The sequence below is a fragment of the Strigops habroptila genome, chromosome Z (assembly GCF_004027225.2).
Source record: "Strigops habroptila isolate Jane chromosome Z, bStrHab1.2.pri, whole genome shotgun sequence".
NCBI lineage: Eukaryota > Metazoa > Chordata > Aves > Psittaciformes > Psittacidae > Strigops > Strigops habroptila.
The window spans coordinates 2,004,093-2,023,138 of record NC_044302.2 but is presented as its reverse complement, the minus strand read 5'-3'; the positions used below and the strand labels follow the sequence as shown (position 1 = coordinate 2,023,138).

The 19,046-nt window shown below is 55.1% G+C and overlaps 1 protein-coding gene across 1 annotated transcript in view; it reads left to right on the top strand.

Annotated features, from left to right (window-relative positions):
* LOC115619715 (NEDD4-like E3 ubiquitin-protein ligase WWP2) overlaps positions 1-19,046 on the top strand; it is a 35,024-nt gene that overhangs the window by 8,086 nt on the left and 7,892 nt on the right. The window contains exons 5-9 of the mRNA XM_030512454.1: positions 2,706-2,984; positions 3,814-3,910; positions 8,994-9,181; positions 11,995-12,202; positions 18,423-18,513. Coding sequence (XP_030368314.1) covers positions 2,706-2,984; positions 3,814-3,910; positions 8,994-9,181; positions 11,995-12,202; positions 18,423-18,513 — 863 coding nt within the window. The remainder of the gene's footprint in view (positions 1-2,705; positions 2,985-3,813; positions 3,911-8,993; positions 9,182-11,994; positions 12,203-18,422; positions 18,514-19,046) is intronic.

The following is a 19,046-nucleotide window of genomic DNA, read 5'->3' as shown; positions in this document are numbered from 1 at the left end:
AGTGGGGCCGCCACCTCCTGTGAGGCCGCTCCCTGGTGCTTGTGCCCACGGGTGTCAGACGTGTGTGGTTCCTGGCGGTCCCGCAGGGCTCGGGCTCAGCCCCGGGGCCGTTATCGCGCTGGCTGCTACCAGCTTTGTTTCGTGGAACTGTAAATCCGCTTAATGGGCTGGGTGGGAATTGCAGCTCACCTCTGCTAAATGGGAGCTCTGATGCTGCGTGCGGAGCGCTGGAAGTAGCTGAACTGAGACCTTATTCAGGCCCAAATCACCCCCAGACCCCCTCCCAAAATAATAATAATCCTTCTGACATTCTGGCTGTCGGCAGGACACAAGCAGCCTTTGTGCTCAGCCACTCAGGGGACCCTCTGTTGGTGCAACAGCAATGTCCCTTTGTGTGTCCCACGTGCTGGACGGGGACAGTGAATGGAAGGTTCTGCTCGTGTTTATTTTCTTTAAAGAAGCTGAAGGAGGTGGAGGGGGGGAGAAGGAAGCCGGCTGGGAGGTTCATGTTCACATCCTCCACTTGGAGACACCTTGTCTTAGCTCCTGCACTGCCGCCCCTCGGCCGGGCATTGGCACAATGAGGGCTTGTGTGGCTCCGGCGGGAAGAGCTGCTCGCACAGGGGATGGAGGGGACCCCCGGAGCGTGCGGGCACGGCTTCCGCATGGCTCCGAGAAAGTGCAAATTCCTATGGCTTGGAGCAGCCAGGGAGAAACAGGGTCTGGATTTGTTCAGGGTTTTGGCTGTGCTCAGTAGCATCTTCTATCTCTGGCTCTTAAAACTGAGATCAGTTCCCTTTGGAAGCAAACTGAGAGTAACTCCTTTAGGCAGATGGGTAAGACCAGGCTTAGCAGAATCCCTTGATGGATGATTGGTGGGTAATGAGCAACAGAGTCGGGCTCCAGTATCCACACTGTGCCTCTGTGAGCGTGGTTCCTGCTGTGCCTGGGCACTGGGGGCACCTGCCTCCCTTGCACTAAAAACCTGAGACCCTGTCACAAGATCCATGTGTCCTGCAGCCCTGTTGTCACTACAGACTCCTGGGGCCCTGCCAGCATGTCTCACCTCGGAACTAGAGACGGGATGAGGGATCCATGGGGAGCGGACCATCCTCCTTCTGCTCCCACTGGCAGGTACCGCACCCTGTCCCTGCAGCAGACCGGGACAAAGCAGGTTGCTAAAAAATGGTGCCATTGTGTCATGAGTAATCTGTGTATAATAAGAATATTATTTGAGTAAATGAGTCAGAAAGTGTCTGGGCTGGTGTCCCAGGCTGGTACGGCCAAACTTTTCTGGCCTTCTGTGGCAGAGCTGGGTGTCTTTGTCCTGCTGGCTCCGGCAGGCATTGCTGCGATGGTGTGAGAGCCCGGCCTGCCCATGGCATTGAGCATCATGGTGTTCTGTCGCTTGTGGGCACTGAGGAGCATGTTCTGTGGGGATGCAGCCCTGCAGCAGGCCTGCAGGGATGGAGGAGGCTGTGGGAGGCCTGCAGGCAGCCCCTCTGCACTGCACCTTGCTTCAGCTGTGCTGGTGGCTTCCCAACTTCCCCAGGTTGGGGACAGCTCTGCTGCTGTCTGTAGGGAGCTGTCGGGAAGCCTCAGGAGAGCTGGAAGCGTAGTGGGTGTTCGGGCTGCAGGGCTGTGCCTGCCAACATGTGTCAGTGAAACAGGGCAGGCGCTGGTTCTCGGAGCACTGCTGGGTGCCCTGGCGTGTGGCACCATGCAGGTCATCAGCTCCCCTTCCTCGTCACTCCAGCCCCTTGCTCCGTGCACAAGTGATGTTCCCAGGGCCGTTACCTCTGGCAAAGCTGCGGTGCCCGGCTGTGCGGGGAGCTGAGGCTGGCAAAGTCTTGCCAAGCTGCCGGAGCCGAACTGGCTGGCGAGGGAGGGGAGCGGAACTGGCAGCTGCCTCCAGCAGCCTCCCAGCTCATGTCACCCGCTCCAGAAGCTCCTGTGAAGGTGGTCTGATGCTGCAGCACAGTGTTTCTGTTTGGGGGCAGCAGCCCTTTGTGCCAGTTTCGTTCAGTAGAACTGATATGCAGGGATGTGGATGGAGGGATGTGCCTGGGGTTTTCCTTTGCTGCTTGCCTGGCTTTTCTAGGTGGCATGAGGATACCCCTGCTTCTGAAAGATGCTGCTTGTTCTTCTGCAGCGGGCCAGGGCTTCAGGCATCATTTAGCACGTAGCCATCAGCTTGCTTCGTGTCCTAGTCATCTGCTGTAGTTGCCCTCCTGCAGAGCCCTTCTTGCCCCTTGTGTCATGCCAAACCAGCTGAATCCCTTCGCTTTCCTGCCACAGTCTCCCCTACAGCTCCAGCTTCTGGATCTGTGAGCCATGGTGGACTCAGCAGCCACAGCAAGGGCCCCTGGGGCAGCTGCACCCCCATGTAACAGGGTTAAAAGGACCCCACTTTGCATGCTGTGGCTGGCGAAGAAGGGTCTTCCTTGGGAGCTGGGGCAGGGCTGGCTGGGTGTTCTTTGGTGGTGCTGGTAGGTACATGGAAGTGCGTGGCCACTGCTGGTGGTACTCGCTCTGAGGGATTGGGCACATTGTCCTTTGGGGATGTTGGAAGGCTTGGAGGGGACCAGGAGGCTGACATTCTGTCCCATGGGGGAGCTGGGGTGGTGGAGCCATCCTCCATCACAGTTGGCATCCCGAGTGATGACTGCTTGGTCTCTTTCTCCATGTCCTCTCATCTCCCATAGTGGAGAACAGGCAGCTGACCCTGGACCTGCAGACGGAGAACAAAGGCAGCGTTGTCTCTGGCGGAGAGCTGACGATTTTCCTGGATGGGCCCACTGTTGATCTGGGAAGCCTGCCTAATGGCAGTGCCGTGACAGAGGGTGAGTGCCGCCCGGCTCCACATGCATGCGGCAGCTCTGCGCTCGAGGCAGTGAGCAGCAGCGGGGCGAGGAGCGGGGCTGAGAGCACGCCCGGCACCCCCGAGCCAGCACCGCAGTGCCAGCAGCCACCTCCTCTCCCAGGTAAGGCTCTGGCCCCTGCCCGGTCTAAGCTTGTGCATGGGCTCCTGTGGGAGTGAGCGTGTGGTGAGGCAGGAGCAGGAGCGTCAACAGGCTCACACCCTGCCGGCACAATGGCCTGAGAGGAGAGACCCTGCCCCAGCCCTCCACCAGCTGCCTGTATGGCTCAGCCCCTTCCCTCGCTGTCCTGTGTGGTCTGGAGAAACGGCTTCTTTATGTAACGAATCCAGAAAAGGGCTCCCTGTGGCAGAAAGTGTGCAGAGACATCGACTGATGTTTGCCAGGGGAGTGAGCGGAGCTTGTGCTGGACGAGGGCTGCTGCATTGCCTTCCTTTAGCTCCTTCTCTTCCTCAGTAGGAGATGAAGGGTGATGAGGCACTGGAACAGGGTGCCCAAAGAAGTGGTAAATGCTCCATCCCTGGCAGTGTTCAAGGCCAGGCTGGACAGAGCCTTGGGCGACATGGTCTAGGGTGAGGTGTCCCTGCCCATGGCAGGGGGGTTGGAACTGGGTGATCTTAAGGTCCTTTCCAACTCTGATTATTCTGTGATTCTGTGAATCTATGATTCTAACTGTGTGAGTCATAAATGCGGCCACTCTCCTGGTGATGCCAGTTCGGCATTTACCTTCCTAGTGCTGTGCTTGGAACCATGGGACGCTGTGGGGATAGGCTATGCCATGGCATGGCAGTGGGCAAGGAGAGCACCTCAGTGTAAAAAGCGGGGTCCTTGTGTGTTGATGGGTCCCTTCTGGAAGGAGGAAGGGAAGGAAGGAGGGGAGAACTATTGGGTGTTTCAGTCATTTTCTTCACCCACTTTTCCTTCACCCATTCAGGGTCCCAGCTGCCCGGACGGGACCCCAGCAGCATGGCTGCAGCCACGGAGGGCAGACACCAGCCTCCCAGTGCAAACGTCTTTGGAAGCAGACCAAGGTAAGGGTCCTTACAGTTCAATTATCAGCAGTTGCTGGGGCCTTCAGGCAGTGTGGAGTGTCCTTGTGCAGCAAATGCCACGCTGGATCTCCCAGTGAACCCCAGCAATGCAGCCCACAGGAGATTTGGAGCAGGTTAACCTCCTGAAGGACAACAGAGTGGGAGGTGGTGGGGGTGGCCGTGCAGCTGACGTGAGCCTCTCTTCAAGTATTTATTTCTCAAGGAGTATCAGGTCTGTGGTGGCCCTGACAGTTTCCACTAGTTGCTCTATTGGCAGCCGAAGGAATGGTCCATTGGGGAGATGGGGTAGGCTGTCACCAAGCAAACGAGCTGGTCTGCAGGGGGTCCCTTCCCATTGTTACAGGCACCCTAGCTCTTGCTTCAAGCAAGGCACTGGGCCAGGCTGGGAAGCACAATGCTCCTGTGGGTGATGGTCACAGGGGACGCTTCAGAAGGTCCAGGGAGAGCAGGAGAAGCAGAGCAAGCAAAGCTGCAGGGAAATAACAGCTGCTTCCAAAGGAAATGAGCTGCTTGGGCACCAGGCCATCCTCTGCCTGGCACTGTGCCCTTCCTTGCCTTCTCGCTGGGCTGGAGTGGCTCAGCGCTGCTCCTTTTGGAGCTGTGGTTATTGAGAGACGTGTCACGCTGTCAACATGGAGTTGAATTTAACACCTATTTATATTTCCAGAGCATGGCAGTGGCCCAGCAGCCTATACAGATGTTCTGGTTAGAAGTGTGCCTGTAGAGAGGACGCGTGCAGCCTGCCCGATGTGAGGTTCTGCATGCCCCCAGGCTTAGGAGCACTCCCAGCAACAAGTCCCACACCTCTAGCCCTTCCGCTCTTCCTTCCTCTGCCAGGCACATACAAGAGATGAGTGAAAGGGAGAAATGTTTTTGACTCTGAGAAGAGACCCTGTCCTTCCATATTGTGTGTTCATCTCTCACCAAGGACGGAGTGGGATGGGAAATTGGGATCAGGTTGCTGAATGCAGTTTGTGCCCTTTAGTTGTGGTCGCTCCTCTTGATTCCTGCTGTCGAGGTGTTAAAGCTTTCTAAGGGGTGAGAGGGTGCTCAGTATCCTGACAGGAGATGGACTTTGCAGCCACTTAGCAGCTATCAATAGGTGCTAGAAAACCTGTAAGGAAGTGGTAGTCTGAGAGGCTCTGCCTGATGACTGCTTGCTCCTGATTCCCAACCGCTTTCCGATGGTCTGTAAGTAGTTCCTGCTTTTGGTGTCCTCTTGACCTGTGAGCATGTGAGATAAGTGTGGCGAGGTCTGGCCAGTGCTTCTGCAGGGGACCTTCAGAGACCTTCCAGGTGTGCGTGCAATCATTAAAAATCCCATGGCTGCTCTCGCACAGGAAACTGCCAAGTAAGTTTTCAATTCATCCTACACTCACCTGAATTTAGGGTTGTTCTGGGCAGAACTCCGCTAGTGCTGCTGCATGGGGCAGAGCGCTGCTGCGGTGTGTACCCACCATGGAGGCAGCTGCCTTCTCTAGAGCAGAGGACGGATCCTTTGCACTTGGGAATGCTGTTTGATGTTTGCTCTGTTTATACACGGAGCCATGTTTATTTTCATGGGCTTGGTGATGGATGCTGGCAAACTTGCTCACTGGCAGGATGGAAAGAAAAGGGTCATTCTTTGCTCCTCAGCTATTTCTACACTGTCCCCTCAAGGGAAACTGCTTGGTCAGGACTTCTCTTTCTTCTCCTGAACAAATGTCATCTTGGGATTTGCTGCTAATCTTGGTGACGGGGTGTGAAATTCCACAGCCCTCTGTGCAGAGAGAAAACAGAGCCCAGAGGTCCCCAGCTGAGAGCTGGTGCCATGGGTGCCAAGAGAGTTGCCACAATCTCCAGTTTGTCTTGTGGGGGCCAAAGGGGCCTTTTCTGACAGCAGGGAATGAAGTAGCCTGGTTTGCTGCTCGCCCCATGGAGAGGCTGCAGCTGGTGAATCATGTTGGTGTTACTCTCTACGCTTGGCTGTGAGGAGCTGCTGTCACCTGTCATCAGCTCGTGCAAGCTCCAGTGATTTCTCCAGTGAAGCATCCTTTGGTTTCTGTGCTTGTGTGATGTCCAAAAGTCACCTCTCAGCTAGTGATGGGCATGAGCATCCCTGAGGGCTGGTGGAAGACACTCCTCTGGGTCTGTCAGATGAATTTCCCTATTTCCCTTCGTGAGACCCCTTGCTCTGCAAAGCCCCATATGTGGGTATGTCCTCAGGTATATCCTGTGACACAGCAACAGCAAAAGGCTGCGGTCACCAGTTGCAGCCCTGGCACAGGCAGAGCCAAGGCAGTCGGTGCTGCATGGTGGGTGTGCTGCCTGCTGCTGCAGGGGTCTGCCTGGGGCCTTGGGGAACAAGCTGGGCGATGGCTCTTGGGTCAACTGGAAGCGAGTGGTAACAGGAATAAACAGGATTTCGGAGCCAGGCACCTCTTGGGTGCACATCCTGCTGCAGTGGGGCGAGGGGCTGTCCTCCTGCCCCAGCTCCAATGTGGTGCTACACTGGTGCCATCTCTGCTCCAGGCACTGCAGGTGTGAGGGCTGGGTGCTGGGGACGTGGCTACTTTGCAGGCACAGGGGGAATTTCTCAGCTCTGTGTTTTGGGAGCCCACATGGTGCCAGGGCTCTCCTGGTTGTGTTTCTCAGTGGTTGTGCCTGATTCCTTGCAGCCAGCACTGGCTCCCGGCTGTGTGTGCTGCCCTCCCTCCTCTTCGGCCGCAGTTTGGGATCTGGTGTGCAGAGACTGAGACTGGTGCAGTCACCTCTGCCGGCATCTCATGTCAGGACCTTCTGGCCACACAGCAGGAAGAAGTGGCCATTCCTGGGTTTCGTGCCCAGGCCCCACATCAGCCACTCTGGCATGGGGGCTCTGCCTTGGCAGAAGGTGGGGAGCCAGGAGGTTGATGTCTCCCTGGCTGGCACCACTTTCCTCTTTGACCTGCTCCCCCTGCCTCCAGTCCAGGAGGGGCAATGGGGCAGAGCACACGATGGGGCAGCCACCCCTGGTCCCCAGGCGATGGGGCACAGCAGGGGTCTTGTCAGCTGCCTGGGTAATGGGCTGCCCTCCCCAGGCGCTGTTCTGTCCCACTGGCATGGCTGTGAGAGGCTGCTCCCATTTGTGCTCTGCCTTGTTTTCTCCCCACTCCTATTTTGGGAGCATGTTCCCAGCCCTGCTGCTCTCACGTGGCCTTGATGGGTTTGTTTCCACGCATCTATTAAAAGACAATGCCCAGATGGGAGCACTCGTAGGAGGGCTGGGCTGGGCTGGGCGGCGGGCTGCCTAATTCAGGCCTGGTAACCTTGTGTGGCCGGCTGGCAGCCTGGAAACATCCTGTTTTGGTTTCTAAAAACTCTCTGGACAGCTCTGAGCTCATCTGTGCTGGGCAGGGCAGGGATCAGATCCATCCCCTGCCTTGGTTGTTGCTCCCGGTGGGACCAGCTCCTGCCATGGTACCACCTGCCCCGCTCCCCTCTGAACGGGGCTCCGGAGGCCACACTGCCTCCCAGGCTTGCCATGGGGTGAATGTGGGGAGCTGGGTCCTGGGCGGCTTTCGGGAGGTGTGTGGTGCCACTGTGCCCTGCTGAGCCCCATGGACAGGCAGCGAGGGGCAACCTTCACCTCCTGACTTGGGGGAGGAGGAGCCTGTTCTGCTTCTCCAGCAGCTCCAAGTCCTCAGGTCCTGGTGACCAAAGCCAGCATGTAATGATGTCTTGGGTGTCGCCAGGGTTTCTGGGCTGGGTTCAGTGTCTGAGGAACCCTTTTGTGGGGCCGCCCTCCTCGGAAGGTCCGGAGCTGTTCGTAGCAGCCTCAGTGGCTTCTGCTCATGGGCTGCTCTGCCCGTGGCTCTTATCTGATCTATTTTTGACAACCATCTCCTACTTTCCCATGTCTCCTCCTGATCCCAGCCCTTCCTCTGCCCACTGTTGTGAGCCGCTCCCCAAAGAGAGCGGCTTTGGAGCCAGTAGGAGGAACCAGGGGCTTGCTGGAGCTGGTGAGGGTGGCATGACTGATGCTGCACCCTGTCACGGCCAAGCTTCTGTCCCCTCCCAGCTCCAGCCCTGCGATGTGGGGACAGTTTGCGGGTTTTGCCCTTTTAAGGGGAGGACTTGGCTGGGGCAGACAGACTTCCTCATCCCTGCGGTCCTCACCCTCTGTGCTCACAGCCCTGGGCTGCAATCCTGGGTGGAGGTGGCCGAGCTCTGCCTCTGGTCTCCTGGCCCCACATGCAGGAAGGCAGCATTCCCCTTCTGCCCTGTCCCCCTCCCTGCTTGCAGTAACAACCAGGCTCTTCATGAGCATGAAACCCCAGCCTTTTCCTGTATGCCTCCGGGCTGCCTCAGGGGTCCAGGGCTGTCAGAGGGGGAGAGTTTGCTTGGGGGGTGCTGCAGGCACTCTGCCCACAGAGGTCAGGCTGCCCCAGCCTCCACGGCAGGGAGCTCCAGCGTGGCACAAAGAGAAGCCCCCCGGGAGATGCAGCCACGTCTGAGCTGGTTACAACTTGTGCTATGACTTAAGCTCCCCTCTTTCCCAGTTGCTTGTTCCCTCCTTTGCCAGAGGCCATGGCTGTCCCAGCAGCAGCAGCAAACACTTGCACCTTCCTTGCCTTGTGTAAGGCTTGTAGCTGGGCAGGAGGCACCAGTGAGGGTTCCCACTGCGGTGCAGGAGCTGGTGCTGGTCGGCGATCTCTCCTGAGGTCTCTGCTGCGCCCGTAGATGGAGCAAACTGGTTTAGTGCTGCAAGCACGTTTCTGGCCATGACTGCCTGGGGCTGTTCCTTGGCAGGTCGGGTGGCTGGGGTGAGCACTGCAAACAAATGCAAGGTGGTTGTCACCCAGGTTACTTGTCCATCGGACTCTGCCACCAGCAGGTGGGTGCTGGGACCCATGGGCAGGTCTGAGTAAGCAGCAGGAAGTTCAGGGCACTGCTGCAGGAACAGAGGCACGTGGCTGCATCTTCCTGGGGGAGACCAGTGGCTGTGCTGGGCGGGGGGAAGCAGCACAAGGCCGAGGCGAAAAGGCAGGAGTGGGGTTTTCTTTGTGGTGCGTCTCACCTCCCGTGTTCCCTTCCCCTGCAGGACACACCGACATGTGGCTGGAGTCGCCAGGCAGAGCACGGGGAGTGGAGAGCAAAGTCCCGGTGCCAGGAGCCGGCACCGGCAGCAGGCCAAGAGCACGCAGCACACCAGCATGGCCAACGGCGTGGCCAATGGCATTGCCAACGGCATGGCCAATGGCGTGGTCAACGGCATGGTCAACGGCGCAGGTGAACCAGCGCACATGGGAGGGGAGGGAACAGAGCTTGTGGGGCTCCTGTGGGGGAAAATGCATTTCTGCTAAAATCATACAATGGTTTGGAAGGGATCTTAAAGATCATCTAGTTCCAACCCCCTGCCAAGGGTTGGACACCTTCCACTAGACCAGGTTGGTCTTGTGGTGCCTGGGAAAATTTCCTCCCTGGGAATTGATTGATTTTCACTGATTTTACTTTTGATAAGCTGGGCAGCTCTGCAGAGCGCACTGGTAGGATCTGTTCTGCCTCTCGTGTGTGATTTCTGTGGCTCCTCTCTGGAGTCTGCCTGTCAAAAAAGGCTGCATCCAGCTCAAGGTTTTCAGAAGGATACTGGGACAGCAATATTGCTGGTGCTACAGTAAGTGAATCTTTTTCCGGGTTGGGAGCATTCAGCTAAATTTGCCCATCAGTCTTCAGTGGAAATGTTTTGAGCTCTTTGCCTGCTGAAGTGGGGAGAGCAGCTCTCTCTGGAGCACCAGAGCAGGCACAAACCCACCCCTCAACAGGGGGCTGGTTCTTACACCAGGGGGTATTTTTTGAAAGGTTTCTCTGTGTTTTCTTGGGTTTGTCCACAAAGCCATAAATTCCTTGTGGAGCAGGGGCTGGGACCTGTCAAGTGCCTGACTGCAAAGCCACAAGCAGCTTGTCTGTTTTCCTTCTCTGGCTTTCATGGAGTCGCCCAAGCAGTGCAACATCCCCTGCTCCTCTGCACTGTTGCTGCAGGTAGCACTGTCCTTTCTTTTGCTTTTGTTGGTAGCACTGTCCTTTCTTTCCCTTTTGTCCTGGAAAAGAGCAGGATGAAGTGGAGTGCTTCGTTTTGGACAGAAGGAAATGGTTCGTTCAACCCAAAAGGAAGATTTTTATTATTTATTTCTGTTTCATTGGAAAAATCTGTACCAATATAATTCCAGTTTTGCCAAACCCCATTTTGGGGGGGTGGGGTGGGGGGGAGCAGGAGGCTTATGTAAAATGCTGCCTTTCAGCTCTTGCTGCTGGTCCTGCTCCCCTCCCCAGGCTGTGGCTGGTCTCTGTGGTTTGGTGCAGTGCGGTACCGGCTGTGAATGTGTTGTTCTGTCCCCTGTGCCCACCCGGCCCTTCCCGGTGTCCTCACTGCGCAGGGGACGCTCCCTCAGGCTGTGGACAGAGTTTTTGTGTTTTTGTTCCCGGGTACAACTTAGCTCCTTGGCTTTGGTTTTAAAACACGTTTAACTGGCCCAGCCCCAGCCTCCCCAGTGACTTTATGAGTGTGCTGTCCTGGTCACTGTTTACCACTCACCCAACCTCCGGGTCTCCCACAAGTCCTGTCGGTGATGATTTTACACTGGCGGATGGGAAGACGAGTATTTTAGGTGGCTGGGATTAATGCTGACACCCTTACTTGTGCTCTGTTGGAATGCCTCTAGAAACCAACCTCTTCCTCCTCAGCTTGGTACATTTTGGTGATGTTATCATGTTTTTTGAGCAGACTGTTGCAAGAATGTTTCCCCCTTGTATTTGTCACTTACAGCTGTAATTGTCATCGGACAATAAAAGGAGATTATTTCATGGCATGTTTTCTCCACAGCCACGTTGCTTAGCCCTAGCTGTGTTCCCCTGGAGCGTTTCCTTATCAGGTGAACTTTGGATCAGCTTTTCCCCTGCTTTGTCCAGGACTGAGATTAAACTGATCACAGTGAAGTTACCTGAGTCATTCTGCAGCTTCCTAGATTGGCACAATGTGATTGAAGCTTCTAAAATTGCCCTTTCCAAGGCTTCCTAGAAATGAGTAGCAGCCAGAGAACCCTCAGCTCAGTCTTGCAGGACTCTAGTGGAAGTTGCTGTGAGCCTGCTGACCTGAAGTCTTCATTGCCTGTAGGTGCTGCCTGAGGGGCTCCTTTAATTGCTGATGTTCCAGGTTTTAGAACCAGGATTTCTGTGCTGCTGGATGCTGTCCTGCTACCCTCCAGCTGCAAAGCAGAAGTGTCCTTAGCAGTCTGCCTCTTCTACAGGGTGTTTGTAGTTCTTTAGTGCCCTGTTTGGTCAGGTTTAGCCTGTTTTGAGGCTTTTTCCTGCAATACTTCTAAATACTTGGGCTTGTAGACACAGATACTTCACTTAGTTTTCTGTGCTTCTCAGATCTAACTTGTGGCGCTCTGCCTGCATGCCTTACTACTTTATTAATTGTTTCTGGTTTGTTTCTAATGCTTTCGTTTTGTCACTGAAGCCAGACTGTTTTGTGTCAAAAACTATCTTCTGCTGGACTGCCAAGACTCAGGGGGTTTGGCTGTCTAACAAATGCTTGTCAAACAAATTACCTTGAATTTTCTTTTGTCTGCATTTTTCTCCTTATCAGTTTGCTTTGTAATTTTCTTTTGCTCTGTCTCTTCCCTGTCCCTTTTCCAAAAGCTCAGTGGAATCCAGCAACATTCAGCTCTTAGCAGCGCGGGTGACTTGCTGAGCCTGGACTCCTCTCTGCCTGGGAGGATGCTGCCCCAGCAGTTTCTGAGCTCCTACTTGTTACCTGAATTGCCATCAGGCACGCAGTGTGTTTGCAAGTTACAGAAGAGATACTGAGGCTTTTTTCTTGGGACAAAGGCAGTTGATAGTGGTTCCCAGGGGGATCCAACTGCTGGGTGAAGGAGGTGCTGCCACTGCTGCAGGCCGGGAGCACTGCGAGTCCTGTGTTTGGGTGGTTAGTGGCTGTCACCCACCAGGGCTCTGCTTCCAGGGCTCTGTGGGTGCAGCAGGTCAGTGAGGCCCCCGTCACCCTTCCTGAGTGCTGACATCTCTGCTTTCTGCTTTTCCAGTGAACGGGGACGCAATGGGTGCTGCAGACGTCGAAGAGGAAAGGCCAGTGGCAGGAGCAACCCCAGCAGCTTCAAGCATGACTGATGGCTCGGTCACTCCGGCCCTTCCTGCCTTGGTCAGCTCTGGAGAGGCAGAGGAGGCAGCCTCCAGCTCCAGTGCCCCACCAGCCCGGGCAGCAGTGCTAGCGCTGGATGCTCTGCCACCCGGGTAAGCTCTGCCTTCTGCTTGATTTTTGTTCCCTTGAAGGGGCTAGCTGGGGGGGCCATGAGCAAACTGGGGCACTGTTGTGTGCTGGAAGAAGAGGATATTTGAGGGAAGGGGCAGTGCTGCACCAGGAGCTGGTGGAAACGATGGTCCTTGAGGTTCCTGTTGGGGATCCCTGCTTGCCTGGCACAGCCTGTTCTCCCTCATCGGAGCCCTCTGCCTGAGGCTTCACTTGTGAATCCCTCCTCTGGGCTGGAGTCTGATCTGTGCCTGTTGTGGGGGGTCTTGGGTAACATACAGTGATTTGCATCTCTGCAGCATGGCGTCCATGCCCAGGGGAGCAGCAGAGTCCTTCCTCTGCTCTCCTGAGGCTTCTGAAGGGATCAATCAGAAGAAAATGCATGAGAGGGTCAGTGTGGGCTTCAGGGAGTGCACCCTAAGCAGGAGCACAGGAGCACGTACTCCAGAGATGCTGTGGAGATGCTGGCCACTGCCTGGGGGAGGTGGGCAGGACGCTTACATAGCTGTGCCCATTGTTCTTCCTGCTGTGGATGCTCTGCATCCTCCTTCTCTCGTGGGCAAGGAGCCGGGAGGAGAGCTGGGGCTGGCTGAGCAGTGTTGGTGGGTGCGCTGGCTGTTGGTGGGGCTGCGGTCAGGCTCTGGGCTCAGCTCCTCTGCGCTGCAGCTGGGTTATTCTCCCCTTGTGATTCAGACATCTCTGATTCTGGACTGAGAACGCAAAACAGTGGTGGGGGGGCTGAAAATGGCTTGTGTTTCGTATGAAGGGAGCTGTTTATTTTGCTTTGGCTGAGGCGATGCCTGGAAGGTCAGGGCCTCGCTCGTGTGTCAGTCACAGGTAATTAGGGTTAACGGCTCAGTGTGTCTTTATGCAGGGTGTGTGAGGGTTTCTGTTCTCCAGCCTGGGCGCTTCCTGTTTCCAGGCAGCTGGAAAAGTCCAGTGCTCTGAAAAAGGTCTTTATTCCAGCCAGAGCTTGTGGTCCTTTCTGGTACTACCAGGTAGACTAAAGGTCTCCTTTTCCCCACCTCTGCACAGCCCAAGGTGGAAACAGGCTGTTGTTTCTTTCCCGGGGTGGAGAGGAGTCCACGGGTATCTCAGTTTTGGGGTTTCCGAGGCTCAGGAAGGTTGCAAGCACGGCTTTCTCAGACACCAACATGCATTTACCTGGCCCAGCCAGGTGGAAGGGTGGCCCGTGTCCTCCCTGTGCCTGCCTTCCTGCAGTGCTCACGCGCGTTGTGCATGTCAGAGTGGGGAGGAGGAGAAAGCTGTTGTGCTTTGAGAGACAGTTGGAGAGGAGCAATGAAGGTAATGCGCCATCCTCCAGGCTGAGCTTAAGGAATTTAAATCTCTGGAGACACCTTTGATTAGCACCGTGTGTATCAGTCCCTCCCTGTCCTGACCATAGGATCTGTAGGGCAGAAAGAAAGCAAAATCCCTCTTGCATGTGCTGTTTAAACTCTGTGCTGATGCTGGGCTGGCTTGGGTAGTGGCTGACCTGCTCCATCAGGCAGAGACCACATACCGAGGTCTTCCCAGGTGAAGGAGAGTGAAGAATTGAGGGCTCCACAGTGTGAGCTCTGCCCTGAGCTGCCAGACCAGGTTCTGGGCTAACAGGGATTTGCTAAACATGGATTGTACAAAACACTGTGGCCCTGGGGTGGTGTAAATGAGTTTCTGGGGATCTCTTGAGACTTAATCTAGGGCAGCTGATTTTTGGCTGGCTCACCGCACCAGGGTATTACTTTGACTAGTGGTTTGGGGCCCATCTTGGGAGATGGGGCTGCGGCTGGCTGGGCTGGTGGAGGCAGCGATGTCTCAGGCAGAAGGGATGCTGACAAACCCAGGCCACTTCAGCTCTGGCAGCAGTGTGCGCTGCAGAAAGCCTTGCAGGATAGCCCCTTGCTGGCCTGGCTCCCAGGGGGTGGCTGTGCACAGAGCACTGCAAAGCCCATGAGTGATCGTTCCTGCCCTGCCACTCGCAGGAGCAACATCTCCCGCAGAGCTGCCAGTCACTCCAGCGCTGAAGAGCTGGAAAGCTGTCATGTCCCTCCTGCTTTCTGCGTGAGCTCTGCCTTGTTCTGCCAGTGTCTCCTTTCATCTGTGGGAGCATAGGCAGCACTTCAGCCTCTGCAGGGGAGGCAGCTTTTCCCACTGTGTGCTGGTGGGTGCGCTGAGCCCCAGCCTCCCTGCTTGTGCCAGGCTGCATGCAGATGGAGCTGAGAGCGGCTGGGTTCATGTGGGGATTCAGAGCTATTTATTCTGCTCGGATAGCTGTCTCTGAACATCTGTACCAGATGTGGCGGGCACAAAGGCATCTCTCACACAACTGGGAGTCTGTTCTAGGAGCTGGGGGGTGCTGGAAGGTGTTGTGAATAATTCCAGCCCCAACAGTGCCCAGAACTTCCTTCACATCCTCGTGGCTTGGTCAGAGCTTCCTTGTGGAGCTGGGGAGTGTGTGTGGCACAGGAGCTGCTGGTTGCAGTGCCCGGGGCCTTTGGTGCAGGTCCTTGTTCTCATGTAGGGGCTTCTGAGCAGAGTGATAGTGACAGGGGGCAGGGCAGGAGAGGTGCTGGCTCCTCATCTGGTTCCTATCAGTGACGATCCTGCGCAGGGACAGCCGCCGTTAGCACGGTGTGTATACACAGTGCCGTCTCGCCCGTACAAAGAGGTACATTATGCTGCCTGGCAGAAGGCATGGGGCTGTGGTTTCTTACATAAGGAGGGCGTTTTGTTTGGACTGCAGGGTTGCCTCAGTGCTGCCACTTTGCACCATCCGTTGCTCCTGGTATCCATGGCTGGAGCCTGTGGGCAGCCGGAGGGGAGCAAGTGGGGACCAGCACATCGCACGATCCATGCTTGCAGCAGTGGTGATGTGGTGAGAGCTCCCACCATCTAGTTCTTGTTCCAGCACTGATCTTCCTTGCTGGTGGCCATGGGGCAGCAGGCACGGGGCAGGAATGCTGGCTGGACTTGGGGTCTCCAGAGGAAAAGCCCGTGGTTGTGCATCTCCCCAGCTGTCCCTTGCAGGATGCAGGGAAGCTCGGAAAGGCCGAAGCCTGCCAAGACTGGGCAACATGGTCGGAGCAAGGATGGGTGTCCCCATTGCCCCAGTCTCAGGCTGTTGCTGTGTGTCAGCAATGACAACAGCTCATCACAGCTGTTTAATGGTGGTAATTTGCTGTTCGTAGGGTGAGGCAGCCCTCAGCAAATCTACTTCCTGATCACCAGGGAGCTGCTGGCCTGAGGAGCGTGCCAGCTCCTGTTTGTATAGGGTGTATAGCGTGTCTCCTGTTTGTATAGGGTGTGAGATGGGGGCAGAGGATGTCAGTCAGTAGCTGCCACCACCAGCAGCTTTCCACAGTCCTGCGTGGCTCTTTGCAGTCACGGGGGCACCCAGAGGAATATCTGAGGGGGATCCAGAAACTCTCTGCCCTGGAGGAGTCCTCATTGTGGGATTTCTGGTCTCTAGAGAAGACACAGAAATGGTACCTGGGGGCTTGAGAGCATCTTGTCATAAAGGACTTGCAAGTCTTGAGAGTCATATTGATCACAGAACCTGTTGTTAATGAGTCTGGAGGACCTGTCCCCTCCAGCAACAGCTGCTGGCACCACCAGTTCTGTGTGCACAAGGCTGAGGTCCCGTTCGTCTCTGAAGCACCGTATGTCAGTGTGGGCAGAATGGGTGGGATGTTAGGGTGGGGTTGTCCTCGCTGTAAGCAGGTGGTGCTGCAGCCTCTAAATCCATCCGGAGGAGGTTGTTATATACAGCCAACCTTGGAAAGGTGATGCTTGAAGTGATCTAAAGATCCCTTAAAGGGATACTGACTCCTGCAAAGCCTCATGAGTGGAGTTGTGCCTTGGGGTTTTATTTGTGAACAGTGTTCCTCCACATGTGCCTCGTGCTGGCTCTGTATCTGGTTGCTGGTGGCAATCTGAAGTGCCTGCAGTGTGAGCCTGGGAAGGGGCTCTGCCTGTGGTGGGCTGCATTCCCACTGAGCCAGCACACTTCCTCAGCCCTGCCTTCTCCGTGAAGATGCCTGGGGACGTTCTGCTATCCATCTCATAGGGTGGACACATTTGTGTCTTCAAGAAATCCCAGCTATGCTGATTTTCTCTTTAGAGATTTTAATCTTTTTTGCTGTCCCATGCTTTTGTGCTCGTGGAGCACTGAGTTCATCCCTAGTGAACAGGAAGCTTCAGGCATTTCCCCTCTGACAACGCCCAGGGGTAACCCAGGAAAAAGGCTGACCCTGGGGTGGAGAAACAAAGACTTCCTGATGCCAGGGCAGCACCGGGTAATGCTGGCTCTGCTCTCACGTGGTCGCTCCTTTGGGTGGTGTTATGCTTGGCAGTGCCTTGCTATCAAAGGTGTATGGGCACTGCTGCTCCTGCTGCTCCTGCCTCACTCTTTCCGTGAGAAAGCACCACTGGTGTTCCTAGATGGACAAGAAAGACACAGTGCTGCTGACTGGTAGCAACATCTGCAGATTTTACCTGGTCTCTGCAGATGCATTGACAGTGCTTTTGAGAAGCCCATGGGAGTGAAGCCAGCAGCTCTGATTTGAGTTAGACAATCTCTTGACTAAATCCCAAGCCTGCATTCATGTTGCCTTCCTGCTTTCGTGGAACTGGCTCTTATCTCAGAGTGCAAGTGTGCCTCCTGCCCAGGGCAGGGGTTTCCAGGCTGCCTGCGTGGCCGCTGGATCGCTGCAGTTCCCACTGCCCAGGCTTGGGAACACTGTGGAAGCTCTCCTATTTCTGCCTTCCCACCACTTTCGAGAGCTGTGACGAGGCTGCGATGTGCACGATCTGTGGTTGTGGCTGAGGTCACTGTTTGGTGGCTTCATGTCCCCTGGGCAGTTTTGAGGGTGAGCAGGGTTGGTGCGAATGTGGGTGATGGGACAGGAGTTCTTACAGCATCTCCTTCGCAAGGGCTGCTTTCTGCAAGTCCACATTTCTTCCCTTGTTGTCCCAACAAAAGCTGGTATATTAACTTTCTATAGCTTTTTGTGATGATTTATTGAGACTGAAGATTGAATTGGGAGGGATACCTAGGGGAGCAGGAGCGTGGCAGGATAACATTGGATCTGTCAGCAGCTGCCAGCTCGCCTCTCTGTTGCAGCATAAAAGCTGACAGGAAAGCTCAGTGCTCCATGGAGCTTTTACCTTTGCCAGGGCATACACTTTCATGAATGAACGAAGGCAAAGCACGGCTGTCAGTGTAGCCTTGTAAAGCCAGGCCTCCCAATTGTACCAGCTCCCTAAGGGACCAACTCCCGACCAAGTTCCTTGTGGCCATGCGATGTCTTTGAGCAATATCTGTCAGCAATGAGCGGGAGGGCTGCCAAGGGGAAAATTCAGCCCCAACCCAACCTCAAAGGCTCCCCTTTAAAGATGTATTAAGAGAAGCCAAATGAAAACGACATCAAAAGCTCACAGGGCATAAAATTGACCTGTGTGGAATCTTATGCCGACCCTCCTACTTTCTGGAGGAAATGAGGAATTTATGCTTCAAATGATGCCTATTTCCAGAAAGCAGGCTGCTGCAGCATCTCTCTGATCATCTTGATCTAGCAAGCCAAACAACTGCCATGTAGACCTGCTCTCATTCTTCATTTTAAATAAAGGTTAGAATGCTGTGGCTGAGCAATGTGAGGAGGTGGGTTTGCTAATCCACCATGTGCAGCTGCCTGGACATTCTGGGTAATAACATGATTATTAATTATTCACAATCACTGATCTGGGGAGGAGGCTGTACTTGCTGTACAGATGCAAGTGGATGGGCACATGTGCAAACAGCTTTGCTATAGGGAGGCTTTTTGGACAAGATTTAAAGTAGATGAAGGGGCCTGTGATGTCTCTTAGTAGATGATGGCAGCAAGGCTCTGGCTCTGGCTGCCCTGAAGATGCAGGGGCTGCGGCTGCTGGATCCATATTGCTTGTTCCAGTTGAGCCCCTCGCTTATCTATGTTTAGGAGAGAACAGGCGCCATCTCGTCTGCCTTGGGTTTGCTCCACGTCGTCTCCCAAGGGATGCTGCTGTCCCCCACTGGTCTTGGAGCAGGGTGCCTGGGGAGCCCTGGAGCGGGATGCAGTTGCTCTGGATGGCATTGCAGAGGGCAGTTTGTTTTGATAGCTCTGCCTCAGTGTTTAGGCTATGGACTTGCAATAGTCAACTGGCTCATCATTGTTTTTCTTCTTGCAGGTGGGAACAGCGAGAGCTGCCTAACGGTAGAGTCTACTATGTAGACCATAACAACAAGACCACCACATGGGAGAGACCTCTTCCTCCAGGGTAAGGGGCTCTGGGGGCAGTTGGCATCTTACATACTGAACTAACATCTTGTGGCAGTCACACAGGAGTCTGCACAAAAGGGGGAAAGGTAGAAGGAAAGTCTCTTAATTTCTAAAAAGAAAGGGGGTGAGATGACCAAGTGTTTACTGGCCTGAAAACACATGCTGTATCCTCAGAAAGGTCTTTTCAGCGTTTGTAAAAAGGAAAAGGCCTTCCAATCTGTTGGGTTTTGACCTCTGTTAGAGGATTCCTTTTTTAAGAGTCGACAAAAATCGCTGAACACTTGAGCAGCAGAATGACCACTTGTGGACAGAGCAGAGGGGTGGGCCTTTGGGATGGGATGCCAGCAACATCCCCCTGAGGACCAGGAGAAGAGAGAGGGTGGGCCTCATGTCCCCTGGATGCTCCTGGTGAGCAGATACAGGCATGCTCAGTGTGCCCTGACCTGGAGCTGGACCCTGGACTCTCTCAGAGGGGCCTCTTATGTTCTCAGCCACACTGGGGTCTGCTTGTGCTTGAGAAGACAATGCTGCT